The 15547-nt window shown below is 46.5% G+C and overlaps 1 protein-coding gene across 3 annotated transcripts in view; it reads right to left on the bottom strand.

The window, feature by feature from the left end:
• Positions 1-612: 612 nt before the first annotated feature.
• Positions 613-15547, bottom strand: part of LOC128700109 (uncharacterized) — a 150793-nt gene continuing 135858 nt past the window's right edge. For all 3 annotated transcript variants that reach the window (XM_070100822.1, XM_070100823.1, XM_070100820.1), the window contains exon 6: positions 613-9463. In XM_070100822.1, the coding sequence (XP_069956923.1) occupies positions 9440-9463 (24 nt within the window). In that variant the 3' untranslated portion in view covers positions 613-9439. The remainder of the gene's footprint in view (positions 9464-15547) is intronic.

Below are 15547 nucleotides of genomic sequence, written 5' to 3'. Positions count from 1 at the left end.
GACCACTTCGACAACCTCTACTAGTGAGAACGGCTGGGTTTGAGAAGGACCTGCCCTCCCAAAGCAACCTACGTCTCACCTCCTGGCACTATATAAAGGCATCATTCTGTCACTTCAACTTCATATTGTTTCAGACAACGGAACAATGCTCTTCTCCAGACTGAGGGACTGACCACCTCAAAACTTTAAGGGTGATGGACTGATTACATCGTCTTCCAGTATCTTCTGCTTCTATCAACCTTTCTGTACTCGACTGAAGAAGCCTACTGTGTAGGCGAAACGTTTCGAAATAAAGATACCTAACTGTTGCATATGTGTCTTACCTAACAATCTGTCGGTATTTCATACCATTTTAATGTTCATTCTGTCAGACACTGCAACACAAGGGTATCTTGGTACAGACCACTTCGACAACCTCTTCTAGTGAGAACGGCTGGGTTTGAGAAGGACCTGCCCTCCCAAAGCAACCTACGTCTCACCTCCTGGCACTATATAAAGGCCCCATTCTGTCACTTCAACTTCATATTGTTTCAGACAACGGAACAATGCTCTTCTCCAGACTGAGGGACTGACCACCTCAAAACTTTAAGGGTGATGGACTGATTACATCGTCTTCAAGTATCTTCTGCTTCTATCAACCTTTCTGTACTCGACTGAAGAAGCCTACTGTGTAGGCGAAACGTTTCGAAATAAAGATACCTAACTGTTGCATATGTGTCTTACCTAACAATCTGTCGGTATTTCATACCATTTTAATGTTCATTCTGTCAGACACTGCAACACAAGGGTATCTTGGTACAGACCACTTCGACAACCTCTTCTAGTGAGAACGGCTGGGTTTGAGAAGGACCTGCCCTCCCAAAGCAACCTACGTCTCACCTCCTGGCACTATATAAAGGCCCCATTCTGTCACTTCAACTTCATATTGTTTCAGACAACGGAACAATGCTCTTCTCCAGACTGAGGGACTGACCACCTCAAAACTTTAAGGGTGATGGACTGATTACATCGTCTTCAAGTATCTTCTGCTTCTATCAACCTTTCTGTACTCGACTGAAGAAGCCTACTGTGTAGGCGAAACGTTTCGAAATAAAGATACCTAACTGTTGCATATGTGTCTTACCTAACAATCTGTCGGTATTTCATACCATTTTAATGTTCATTCTGTCAGACACTGCAACACAAGGGTATCTTGGTACAGACCACTTCGACAACCTCTTCTAGTGAGAACGGCTGGGTTTGAGAAGGACCTGCCCTCCCAAAGCAACCTACGTCTCACCTCCTGGCACTATATAAAGGCCCCATTCTGTCACTTCAACTTCATATTGTTTCAGACAACGGAACAATGCTCTTCTCCAGACTGAGGGACTGACCACCTCAAAACTTTAAGGGTGATGGACTGATTACATCGTCTTCAAGTATCTTCTGCTTCTATCAACCTTTCTGTACTCGACTGAAGAAGCCTACTGTGTAGGCGAAACGTTTCGAAATAAAGATACCTAACTGTTGCATATGTGTCTTACCTAACAATCTGTCGGTATTTCATACCATTTTAATGTTCATCCTACTCACCATACAAAACATCCATACTTATTATTGTACCTACTACATACACAGAACACTTAACTCGGATACAAACCCTCCCCTCAAACGTCTCCTTACCAACCTCAACAGGACACATGACCATAACACAAGGTACAGATCACTCTTTAATGTTCCTCGTGTCCATCTCACACTATATAAAAACTTAATGCACATAAAAGGCCCAAAAATCTGGAATTCATTACCTGTGAATATAAAAGAAATACTGTCTGTTTATCAATTCAAGACTCTTCTTAAAAACCACTTACTCACCCACAACTAAGTAAATACTGAATAACTGTATCTCATAAATGTATAACCTGTGACCCTTTCAAAGTATGTTTTTTTTTAACTATGTTACCTCTTGAATGCACAGTAACTCATCTAATGATCATATGTTTCTGCACTACAAATCATTGATTTTACTCGGCTTGATCGGATTATATTATACATTGTTATGCTACAAATTTGTACAACTATGAAGGTTCTTATTTGAAATACTCATTTGTACTTCATGTTATAATTTGTTTGCTATAAATTTTACCATTGAATATATCGTTGCTTAGTTAACCTTAGGACTGCCTTTCTAGCATCCAGGACTGCCCTTCTAGCATCCAGCCTGTTACTGGGTTTTTGTAACAAGTAGTCAGTATCCTGGTCCAACTATCCATTAGAATTTAGTGAGATTCAATAGTGCTTCAGGATTACAACTGGTAGGCTACTAACTAAAGAGATTAAAATTTAATAAGTTTATTAATAATAATAAAATTGTCTAGGCGCATAAGATCAAAGTAAATTAAAGTAATCAATTGAATATAATTAGCTGCTTCTCCTCAGTCCCAACACCTGGTGGAGGAGTTTTTACATCAACAACAATGGCGACTGCGTTTCGCCGGCGTGTTAATACTGTTTGTATTCAACTAACACAGGGCTCTATCACCAGCGAATCAATAAATGTGTTAATGCCAGCAATCATTCATGATATATATGGCATTCAGCGTGAATCCTTGTGTTGCGTCGCCTTGAATGAAACTTCACGGATCTTCGTCAAGTTTTGTGACACTCAGATTTACGAGAAGATTGTGACCCAGTACCAGGATATAAGTAAGCAAGTCACCCCAGCAGTTTCTGTCCAGTTGCATGACGTTTCATGGTACTATACGTGGGTACGTGTGCGAAACGTGCCTTTTGAGGCCAATGAAGTTGATATATGTGACGTTTTCGAACGTTATGGGAAGATCCACCTGGTCACCATGGGTAGGTGGTCTGATGGCCACTATGCTGATTCTGTGCCCTGTGTGCCTTTGTTGAAGTGTTCTGATGAGGTGAGATTACGTGTAGATGATGCTGATCAGATAGCTAAAGTGCAAGATTTGGAGAGTTCGAGGGTTCATACTGTTGAGGCAGAAATTCACAAGGAGAACACTCCAAGTACTGACATGTCTGAAGATGCTGTTTCTAGGAAGCGTGCGGCTACCCCGTCTGATGATGTCTTGACCCCTGGACAATGTTCAGGGAAGAAGACATGGTCGGAAATCACGGGTGGGGGGAGGTCACGCTAGTCCAGGACAGCAGGTAATATCACGGGGATTGCCAAAGGTGCGGGAAGTGCCTTGGGTGCTTGCCAATGCAAAGAGAAAAAGGGAGTGGTAGCCCCTAGAGGAAAGCCACCTTTAACACAGTTAGGTGTGTAACTATTAATGTTAATGGTTTGAAATCTGCCAGAAAGTGTGTGCAGGTGCGTGAGTGGTTGAATCGTTTTGCAGTGGATGTGTGTTTTTTGCAAGAACATAACCATAAGGTAGGAAGTTTGTTTGAGATGGAAGGTTATGACATTTATGTGACTCACTCCAGACGTCTGAAAGGTGGAGTGGCTGATAAAAGCGACCAGCCCGTTTGTGATGAGACATTGGGAGGAAGGGGAGGAGGGTCGCGTGGTGCGAGTCGTGGGGGATTGGGGTAGTAGAAGCGTTGGTTTTGTAGGGGTACATGGGCCTGCTGAACATGATGTTAATATTAAAAATACTTTTGTTAGAGATGTCTTAGTATATTATTTGAGGTCCCTGCCGGAAATTACAGTGGTCGTTGGTGATTGGAACTGTGTGGTGTGCTGTAAAGACATTGAACTGAGGGGAGCAGGTTTCTGTTCGCTTATTTTGGGTGACTTGTTGTCTGGGCTGGGGTTGGTAGATGTACGCTGAGGACGTGACTTGGGGATTGAGCATACTTTTGTGCATAGGGGCTATGCGGCATGTTTAGATAGGGTGTATGTGTCTCGGCGGGTGGTCGTAATCAATGTGCATGTGTTGAATGTCTTTTTCTCCGACCACCAGGAAGTTTTTGTAGAGCTCGATTGGGGGTTCCTCCCAAATCGTTTTAAGGGATACTGGAAATTGAATATACAGATGCTACAAAGTGCAGATGATAGGGAACTATTCGCGGATTTATGGGCGTCTATGGGAGTAGACTCCTGGGAGGGGCGGGATTTAGTACGACGGTGGGATGAGGTTGTGAAGCCTCGAATTAAGAATTTTTATGTGCATCGGGGTAAGGAGGCCACTCGCTTGGAGTATGGTTTTCTGAGGTACCTGGAGGGTCATCTACAACAATGTTATATGCAGGGAGAGGCATCTGGGGTTTACCCAGTGGATGAGATCGACGCTCTTAAAGAACAAATCCAAGTATTGAAAAATAAGGTTTTCAATGGGGCGCGCATTTTGGGTGGGGTGGAGGGGGTTTTGTGGGGTGACAAGCCGTCTGCTTGTGTCTTACGAAGTCAGACACAAAGGCAAAAAGCGACTGAAATTGTGAGTTTAGTGGTGCAGGATGAAGTTGAGGGTATAGTGAGGGACAGGTCTTAACAACAACTGAGGGGATAAGTTTTTATGTCGATACTTGGAGTAAGCTCCAGATGCAAAGTAAAGACATGAGTGAGCATGTGATACAGGAATTGGGGAGAGGAGTACGATACGAGTTAAATGATTATGATCGCCTTCTCATGGGTGGGCCTATATCCGAGGCAGAGGTGTGGGAGGCACTACAAGGAATGAGTAAGGGGAAGGCTCCAGGCATTGATGGCATCCCTTGTGAATTTTATATCAAACATTGGGAGGTAATACGGACTTTTATGGTTCGTTTACTCAATGCGATGAAGGAGGGGGGGGGGTGTTAGGTCTGTCTCAGCATACGGCAGTGTTTGTCCTAGGAAATGTGATGTGTCGTTAGCGATTAAGGACTACTGTCCCATATCGTTGATGTGTAGTGACTATAAACTATATGCAAAAATTTTGATAAATAGAATTAAGAAAGTATTTGATAAGGTAATCCGTAAGAGTCAGTTTGGTGTGCCAGGTAGGTCAATGTATGATGGTCATGGGAATATCAGGGAGTTTGTTGAGGAATGCGGGGTGAGGGGTGGGGGTGGTGTTTTGGCTTTAGACTGGCGAGTCACTTTTGATAGTGTGGAAAGGGAGGTTCTGTGGAAATTTATGAGATGGCAGGGTTTTGAAAATGAGGTCATCATGTGGGCCCGTTTGTTGTACAATGGAGCAGGATTTAAAGTACAAGTTAATGGAAAGTTAGGTGTTTTTGTACACTTAAGCAGGGGCATTCGTCAGGGATGCCCCATGTCTCAAATGCTTTTTGCATGTATGCAGGACCCTTTTCACTGGGCTGTTTGTGGACGGGGAGTAGAGACATCGTAGGGTCCGAGTAGTGGTTGACCGACCCTTGTGGGTTATGTAGATGATACTACTGTGTTATTACGTTCACGGGAGCAATTGGGTTTTTTTTGGGAGACTTGTTGACATATTTGGCAAGGCTACGGGGATGTGTGTTAATAGAGAAAAATCGAAGATTATGGAGTTGGGGGAGTGGGTGGGGGATGGGGTGGATGCAGAGGGGTGGACTGTGGTTGATCGTATCACTATATGTGGTATTCATTATATGCGGGAGGTCGATCAGATGAGGGTGTGTAATTCGGGGAGGGTTGTACAGTGTCTTGGGGTGCTTAAATAGTCTATGGCCGCGACATTTAACCCTGCATCAGAGGGCGGTGGTCATTAATGTCCTGCTTTATAGCAAAGTATGGCATGTTGCTGCACTGTATCCTCTGTTGCAGGGGGACATCAAACGTCTTTTGCATAGAGTTTATCGATTTTTGTGAGGTTCTGGTTGCAATTGGCTGACAAGAGCGGTGGTGGAGACACCAATGCATCAGGGAGGGTTGGGTCTCATTCCTGTAGAGCAGTGGTTCCCAAACTTTTTCAGCTTGTTACCCAATTTAACATGCCACATAAAGCATGTTACCCCTTTCACAAAATGTTGTTATTATTGATATATATGGCTAAACGTGAACGTATACAGCCTCGCATACTCTGCTAATCCTAGCAAAACCATTGAAAACGTAAGAACCACACATACATTATATATAAAATTAATAATAGCTACAAATTCACAGTAACAGTGGGTAAATACTAACTATATACTGCACAGGGCAGTACACATACATACCAGCTTATGTCTACCTCGGCTGATGCTCACAGATAAACTGACAGTGTGAAATAGAGGCAGCCTCAGGAAGTGAGTGACGCATACTGGACAGGTCGATCTGGGCTACTGAGTGACTTTTGTCCTGAAGCATACTTGTCAAAATACTTTTGGGTTTCCACACACTTAGCTATATATTTCTTCTTTTCTAATACTGTATATTAGTTTTTGATGTTTATTGTTATTTGGTTTAACTTTATTACTTACTTATAATAGGTATACTTTACAACTTTATATACTAAGACAAAGTTAACAATAATCCTCATACCGGGTACCGCATTGTTTTCTTGATTTTCAGAATTCATAACTTTTTTTCTGTCACCTCTCCATTACCCCCCAAAAATGGTTAAATTACCCCCAGTTTGGGAACCACTGCTCTAGAGGCTCGTGTCATGGCATGTTACGCGAAGCATCGTTTTCTCCGACTGGGTGGGATGCATGGTGGGTTAAGTGAATTGTATCATGACCTGCACAGGTGGTGGGGAGGGAGGAATTTAATTAGGTGCAACACGATGCTTCACGTATTATTGCACATGAGGGACGTGCACTGTGTAAAATTATGTACCTTAGAAAGGGCGGGTATGGAGGTAGTCGTGGTGAGAGTTGAAGGAATGTATCCCATGTATGCGTGGGGTGATATATGGAGGCGAGTTCAAAAGTTGTGTCTGCCTGCTCAAGAACGGGAAGTGGTTTTTAAATTTTTACATGGAATCTTGCCGTCCGGGGTGGTGTTGTATAATAGGCATGGGGTTGTCCGACATGCGGGATGGAGGAATCTGCTTTTCACGTTGTGTATTTCTGTGAGACTTTAGGTATGGTACAAGAGTGGTTCAGTAGGGTTTTGCATTTGGTGGGGGGCGGAGGTTTGTCGGTACTCTGGGCGTTGAGTTTTGATGTAGGTGGGGTTGACTTGTGTGTACAAGTCGTACGTTATGGCCGATTATATTTTCGTGTCATGGGATATGAGGCACGTTGATGGTAACAGTAGAATTAGGGTTTTAGCGGGGACGATTTATAGGACAAAATGTCGAAATAGGTTGGTATATGAGGGGAGATGGGAGAGAGACTTCCCGCCTGAATATAAAGCCTTGGAGTTACGAGATTTGAGATAGTTGTGAGTGTTCAGTGGGTAATCTAACGGGCTGGTCAGCTGTGTCTAATTGTGTTTGTCAAGTGCATGAATGTTTTGTGATCGTGTTTATGCACGTCTCCTATGTAACGGTGATGACGATATATCTTAAGGCTTTGTATATACAGCTTTTAGGAATGCTTCTCGTAATTTATGCCTCAATACAAGTCATTGGTGTACATTTTGTATATTGTGTGCTTCCTAGCACAGTTGAACGTTTTCTTATTTCTGTTTATACTTTATGCCGTGTTCGTGTGCTTTTCAATAGTATATGTATCTATGCAAGTGTTTGTTTTTCTGTAAGCTGTGATGGAGCTTGAACTATATGTGGAGGCAGCGTTTTTCAATGTTTGCCTCTCGTCAGTGTATAAGTTCACTTGTAGCTGCTTGCATTGTCTTTTCTTTGTGTTTATTGAGATGTCAAATATCACAGTGCAGTTTCGTTTCGTTATATTAGATAATTTCATTGTTGTGAATTGTAGCGTCATCCTGTTTCCACCTTTGCACTGTAAATGCCTATCCTTAGTCAATGATAATAACCCCGTGGTAGTCGCCCAAACTAACGTATTGTTGTGCTCTTTAAGGCACCTGAGTTCTTAGATTAAGTCTTGGATACGTTGTGTGTTGGCAGGTGGAAGCCATGCCTAGTTATATGCCAGATGTAGTAATATGTTGTATAATACGTGATTGCTTGTGTATGTGTGTAATTTTTGTGTGCTCGTTTTTGTCACATTGTTTTTTTGTATAGTCTTTATATTTTCCAGTATTTTGATTTTAATATTTATTATATAATAATAATCTTGTTAGTGCCTGGTATCTCGTTGACATATCTTATGCACCCATATCTATTTTGTACCTGAGTTTTAAATATATAAAAAAAACTAAAGAGATTAAAATTTAATAAGTTTGTTAATAATAATAAAATTGTCTAGGCGCATAAGATCAAAGTAAATTAAAGTAATCAACTGAATATAAGATACAAGTTCCTACACTTCTCTCGTGTACAGTAGTATTGTGCTGAAGACACATATCACATCTTTATGGCTTTTAAGTACCTTCTGGTACATTGTTAGCATTTAATAACATAATACATATATATACAAGTAAGACTCGAATAGACTTAACCAGTGACTGACTAAAAGTCCTCACATAAACTAACTTCTTGATCAACCTGGCAATCAGAACAGCTTGCTTGAACAATAAAACGACCGATTCGCCGAACAGAAATATAACAAGCAGCAGCAACACAGAATCACGAAAAAGGAGATAACATAACGACACTAACTAGGGACCATCTGCAGATCCTCCATAAATGTCACAAAACTCCCATACTACTGAATCTAAGTTCAGCATAAGAAAATCCCCGACTGCGACAGTACACAGAGACCAGTACAAATTAGGTCAGAAGCTACAGCTCAGGACCTGAGTCTCTCAGAGTGTCTATGTGACACACAACCTCAGTACAATGTCGAAAATCACCAAGTTTAGGCAATGCTCTGTGAACAGAGTTACACAGAACTAACAAGAGAGAGCGACGAGATGATGTTCCAACAAGGGCCAGCAAGGGAGAGCTGGAGAGGGACGTCTTTTTGGAATCATTGTCAACCAAAAAAAGAGAGCTAGCAAAGGCCAGGCAGTCTCTCACCCAGGTGAGGTGTGATCACCCCTCCCTGATCACATGACTCTCCATGGACTGCTGCCTCCCAGCAACTACAGAGAAGCCGGTAGCGAAACAAGCGGAGCGGTAGTTAGACAAGGCCATCAGCTACTTAACACTCTCGAGCAATGAGCACTGGATAAAGTGTACATCTTACATCTTACTTAATAATATAATTAAGTCAAATAATAATGTAAAGCAATATATTTACAATTTAGTTAACATAGCAAATATCAGCAATATAAAATTATATGAACAGGCAATATACATTATATACATTGTGAACCATTCAGGGGTCACAATACTACCCATAATGCTCTGCATACAAGGGGCGTTTGGCATGTACACCCAATCACTAAATTTCTTTGTACAACTACGTATCATGTCCAAATAAAAAATACATAAATAAATAAATAAATACGTTGTCTAATCCTTTCTATTATATACCAAAGGTGTTATATTTGTTCTACTGGCTCCATATATCCTAGCTGGTCCTTCATCAGTAACAGCTGATCATAGCTGATCTATTGCACTAACTGCTCTTCTGCCTGAAAGAAACAGTATTATATAATTAAATATAAAAATAAAAAAATAGCATTACATAAACATATGAAAATAGAAAAAAAAAATTTCTTCATACAAATTTTAATTAGAAATGTAACAGATTTAATGAAAGTGAATACAAGAATGAGACTGAATATGAATAAAGTGTATATAAGACATGAGGAAACAATTCAAAGAAATATATAAAATATAACAAATATCAAGCAGAATGTTAAATATAAGGAGGCCTGGTCACAGACCGGGCCACGGGGGCGTTGACCCCTGGAACTCTCTCCAGGTAAACTCCAGGTAAGTAAGATATGAGAAAAAAAAAATAGACAAATAAGAGTCAACATTTTAACAGTTACAGTACTAGGTTAAATAACAAGATATTTGGATATAATACTTAACTGTTAATTGAAATACAAAATTAATATGAATTTTAAATGAGAGTTGAATTATTCAAAGACTTTGAAAAATATTAAGATTTTGAATGTGAGATAAAATAATAAACAGTTATAAATAGAATCATACATAAGGAACAATAATAATATATAAATGTAAAGAAGGAATATATACGGAATAACAAGAAAAATTGTAAAAAACTGAAAAATTTCTAACCCTGTAAGTGGTTTGTTATTGTCACCCTCCGTGTTCACCCTCCCGTGTGGCTCGGTAGTTCTGTTGTTGTCACCCTCCGTGTTCACCCTCCCGTGTGGCTCGGTAGTTCTGTTGTTGTCACCCTCCGTGTTCACCCTCCCGTGTGGCTCGGTAGTTCTGTTGTTGTCACCCTCCGTGTTCACCCTCCCGTGTGGCTCGGTAGTTCTGTTGTTGTCACCCTCCGTGTTCACCCTCCCGTGTGGCTCGGTAGTTCTGTTGTTGTCACCCTCCGTGTTCACCCTCCCGTGTGGCTCGGTAGTTCTGTTGTTGTCACCCTCCGTGTTCACCCTCCCGTGTGGCTCGGTAGTTCTGTTGTTGTCACCCTCCGTGTTCACCCTCCCGTGTGGCTCAGTAGTTCTGTTGTTGTCACCCTCCGTGTTCACCCTCCCGTGTGGCTCGGTAGTTCTGTTGTTGTCACCCTCCGTGTTCACCCTCCCGTGTGGCTCAGTAGTTCTGTTGTTGTCACCCTCCGTGTTCACCCTCCCGTGTGGCTCGGTAGTTCTGTTGTTGTCACCCTCCGTGTTCACCCTCCCGTGTGGCTCGGTAGTTCTGTTGTTGTCACCCTCCGTGTTCACCCTCCCGTGTGGCTCGGTAGTTCTGTTGTTGTCACCCTCCGTGTTCATGCTCCCGTGTGGCTCAGTAGTTCTGTTGTTGTCACCCTCCGTGTTCACCCTCCCGTGTGGCTCGGTAGTTCTGTTGTTGTCACCCTCCGTGTTCACCCTCCCGTGTGGCTCGGTAGTTCTGTTGTTGTCACCCTCCGTGTTCACCCTCCCGTGTGGCTCTGTAGTTCTGTTGTTGCCACCCTCCGTGTTCACCCTCCCGTGTGGCTCGGTAGTTCTGTTGTTGTCACCCTCCGTGTTCACCCTCCCGTGTGGCTCTGTAGTTCTGTTGTTGCCACCCTCCGTGTTCACCCTCCCGTGTGGCTCGGTAGTTCTGTTGTTGTCACCCTCCGTGTTCACCCTCCCGTGTGGCTCGGTAGTTCTGTTGTCGTCACCCTCCGTGTTCACCCTCCCGTGTGGCTCGGTAGTTCTGTTGTCGTCACCCTCCGTGTTCACCCTCCCGTGTGGCTCGGTAGTTCTGTTGTCGTCACCCTCCGTGGACACCCTCCCGTGTGGCTCGGTAGTTCTGTTGTTGTCACCCTCTGTGTTCACCCTCCCGTGTGGCTCGGTAGTTCTGTTGTCGTCACCCTCCGTGGACACCCTCCCGTGTGGCTCGGTAGTTCTGTTGTTGTCACCCTCTGTGTTCACCCTCCCGTGTGGCTCGGTAGTTCTGTTGTTGTCACCCTCTGTGTTCACCCTCCCGTGTGGCTCGGTAGTTCTGTTGTTGACACCCTCTGTGTTCACCCTCCCGTGTGACTCAGTAGTTCTGTTGTTGTCACCCTCTGTGGACACCCTCCCGTGTGGCTCGGTAGTTCTGTTGTTGTCACCCTCCGTGTTCACCCTCCCGTGTGGCTCGGTAGTTCTGTTGTTGTCACCCTCCGTGTTCACCCTCCCGTGTGACTCAGTAGTTCTGTTGTCGTCACCCTCCGTGGACACCCTCCAATGTGGCTCGGTAGTTCTGTTGTTGTCACCCTCCGTGGACACCCTCCCGTGTGGCTCGGTAGTTCTGTTGTTGTCACCCTCCGTGGACACCCTCCTATGTGGCTCGGTAGTTCTGTTGTTGTCACCCTCCGTGTTCACCCTCCCGTGTGGCTCGGTAGTTCTGTTGTTGTCACCCTCCGTGGACACCCTCCCGTGTGGCTCGGTAGTTCTGTTGTTGTCACCCTCCGTGTTCACCCTCCCGTGTGGCTCTGTAGTTCTGTTGTTGTCACCCTCTGTGTTCACCCTCCCGTGTGGCTCTGTAGTTCTGTTGTTGTCACCCTCCGTGTTCACCCTCCCGTGTGGCTCTGTAGTTCTGTTGTTGTCACCCTCTGTGTTCACCCTCCCGTGTGGCTCTGTAGTTCTGTTGTTGCCACCCTCCGTGTTCACCCTCCCGTGTGGCTCGGTAGTTCTGTTGTTGTCACCCTCCGTGTTCACCCTCCCGTGTGGCTCGGTAGTTCTGTTGTTGTCACCCTCCGTGGACACCCTCCCGTGTGGCTCGGTAGTTCTGTTGTTGTCACCCTCTGTGTTCACCCTCCCGTGTGGCTCGGTAGTTCTGTTGTTGTCACCCTCTGTGTTCACCCTCCCGTGTGGCTCGGTAGTTCTGTTGTTGACACCCTCTGTGTTCACCCTCCCGTGTGACTCAGTAGTTCTGTTGTTGTCACCCTCTGTGGACACCCTCCCGTGTGGCTCGGTAGTTCTGTTGTTGTCACCCTCCGTGTTCACCCTCCCGTGTGGCTCGGTAGTTCTGTTGTTGTCACCCTCCGTGTTCACCCTCCCGTGTGACTCAGTAGTTCTGTTGTCGTCACCCTCCGTGGACACCCTCCAATGTGGCTCGGTAGTTCTGTTGTTGTCACCCTCCGTGGACACCCTCCCGTGTGGCTCGGTAGTTCTGTTGTTGTCACCCTCCGTGGACACCCTCCTATGTGGCTCGGTAGTTCTGTTGTTGTCACCCTCCGTGTTCACCCTCCCGTGTGGCTCGGTAGTTCTGTTGTTGTCACCCTCCGTGGACACCCTCCCGTGTGGCTCGGTAGTTCTGTTGTTGTCACCCTCCGTGTTCACCCTCCCGTGTGGCTCTGTAGTTCTGTTGTTGTCACCCTCTGTGTTCACCCTCCCGTGTGGCTCTGTAGTTCTGTTGTTGTCACCCTCCGTGTTCACCCTCCCGTGTGGCTCTGTAGTTCTGTTGTTGTCACCCTCTGTGTTCACCCTCCCGTGTGGCTCTGTAGTTCTGTTGTTGCCACCCTCCGTGTTCACCCTCCCGTGTGGCTCGGTAGTTCTGTTGTTGTCACCCTCCGTGTTCACCCTCCCGTGTGGCTCGGTAGTTCTGTTGTTGTCACCCTCCGTGTTCACCCTCCCGTGTGGCTCGGTAGTTCTGTTATTGTCACCCTCCGTGTTCACCCTCCCGTGTGGCTCTGTAGTTCTGTTGTCACCCTCCGTGTTCGCCCTCCCGTGTGGCTCAGTAGTTCTGTTGTTGTCACCCTCTGTGTTCACCCTCCCGTGTGGCTCTGTAGTTCTGTTGTCACCCTCCGTGTTCACCCTCCCGTGTGGCTCTGTAGTTCTGTTGTTGTCACCCTCTGTGTTCACCCTCCCGTGTGGCTCCGTAGTTCTGTTGTTGTCACCCTCTGTGGACACCCTCCCGTGTGGCTCTGTAGTTCTGTTGTTGTCACCCTCTGTGTTCACCCTCCCGTGTGGCTCTGTAGTTCTGTTGTCACCCTCCGTGGACACCCTCCCGTGTGGCTCGGTAGTTCTGTTGTTGTCACCCTCTGTGTTCACCCTCCCGTGTGGCTCGGTAGTTCTGTTGTTGTCACCCTCTGTGTTCACCCTCCCGTGTGGCTCGGTAGTTCTGTTGTTGTCACCCTCTGTGTTCACCCTCCCGTGTGGCTCGGTAGTTCTGTTGTTGTCACCCTCCGTGTTCACCCTCCCGTGTGGATCGGTAGTTCTGTTGTTGTCACCCTCTGTGTTCACCCTCCCGTGTGGCTCGGTAGTTCTGTTGTTGTCACCCTCCGTGTTCACCCTCCCGTGTGTCTCGGTAGTTCTGTTGTTGTCACCCTCTGTGTTCACCCTCCCGTGTGGCTCGGTAGTTCTGTTGTTGTCACCCTCCGTGGACACCCTCCCGTGTGGCTCGGTAGTTCTGTTGTTGTCACCCTCTGTGTTCACCCTCCCGTGTGGCTCAGTAGTTCTGTTATTGTCACCCTCCGTGTTCACCCTCCCGTGTGGCTCTGTAGTTCTGTTGTTGTCACCCTCCGTGTTCACCCTCCCGTGTGGCTCGGTAGTTCTGTTGTTGTCACCCTCTGTGTTCACCCTCCCGTGTGACTCAGTAGTTCTGTTGTTGTCACCCTCCGTGTTCACCCTCCCGTGTGGCTCGGTAGTTCTGTTGTTGTCACCCTCTGTGTTCACCCTCCCGTGTGGCTCTGTAGTTCTGTTGTCACCCTCCGTGTTCACCCTCCCGTGTGGCTCGGTAGTTCTGTTGTTGTCACCCTCTGTGTTCACCCTCCCGTGTGGCTCGGTAGTTCTGTTGTTGTCACCCTCCGTGGACACCCTCCCGTGTGGCTCTGTAGTTCTGTTGTTGTCACCCTCTGTGTTCACCCTCCCGTGTGGCTCTGTAGTTCTGTTGTTGTCACCCTCTGTGTTCACCCTCCCGTGTGGCTCGGTAGTTCTGTTGTTGTCACCCTCTGTGGACACCCTCCCGTGTGGCTCGGTAGTTCTGTTGTTGTCACCCTCTGTGTTCACCCTCCCGTGTGGCTCTGTAGTTCTGTTGTTGTCACCCTCTGTGGACACCCTCCCGTGTGGCTCGGTAGTTCTGTTATTGTCACCCTCTGTGGACACCCTCCCGTGTGGCTCGGTAGTTCTGTTGTCACCCTCTGTGGACACCCTCCCGTGTGGCTCGGTAGTTCTGTTGTTGTCACCCTCTGTGGACACCCTCCCGTGTGGCTCGGTAGTTCTGTTGTTGTCACCCTCTGTGGACACCCTCCCGTGTGGCTCGGTAATTCTGTTGTTGTCACCCTCTGTGGACACCCTCCCGTGTGGCTCGGAAGTTCTGTTGTTGTCACCCTCTGTGGACACCCTCCCGTGTGGCTCGGTAGTTCTGTTGTTGTCACCCTCTGTGGACACCCTCCCGTGTGGCTCGGTAGTTCTGTTGTTGTCACCCTCTGTGGACACCCTCCCGTGTGGCTCGGTAGTTCTGTTGTTGTCACCCTCCGTGTTCACCCTCCCGTGTGGCTCGGTAGTTCTGTTGTTGTCACCCTCTGTGTTCACCCTCCCGTGTGGCTCGGTAGTTCTGTTGTTGTCACCCTCTGTGTTCACCCTCCCGTGTGGCTCGGTAGTTCTGTTGTTTTCACCCTCTGTGTTCACCCTCCCGTGTGGCTCTGTAGTTCTGTTGTTGTCACCCTCCGTGTTCACCCTCCCATGTGGCTCGGTAGTTCTGTTGTTGTCACCCTCTGTGTTCACCCTCCCGTGTGGCTCTGTAGTTCTGTTGTTGTCACCCTCTGTGTTCACCCTCCCGTGTGGCTCGGTAGTTCTGTTGTCACCCTCCGTGGACACCCTCCCGTGTGACTCAGTAGTTCTGTTGTTGTCACCCTCTGTGGACACCCTCCCGTGTGGCTCTGTAGTTCTGGTGTTGCCACCCTCTGTGTTCACCCTCCTGTGTGGCTCTGTAGTTCTTGTGTTTTCACCCTCTGTGTTCACTCTCCCGCATGCAGGGCCGGATTACCACATAGGCAAACTAGGCATTTGCCTAGGGCCCCGCTCATTTGGGGGCCCCGCGGTCCAAGGGGTTCAGGGGCTCATCCAAGACTGCGCACATGGTGCAAGTGCAAAGTTGTCCCTACCTAAAAAGTTCAAGTGTTTGGAGAG

The sequence above is a fragment of the Cherax quadricarinatus genome, chromosome 74, assembly GCF_038502225.1.
Source record: "Cherax quadricarinatus isolate ZL_2023a chromosome 74, ASM3850222v1, whole genome shotgun sequence".
Classification (NCBI taxonomy): domain Eukaryota; kingdom Metazoa; phylum Arthropoda; class Malacostraca; order Decapoda; family Parastacidae; genus Cherax; species Cherax quadricarinatus.
This window is presented reverse-complemented; position numbering and strand designations above follow the sequence as displayed.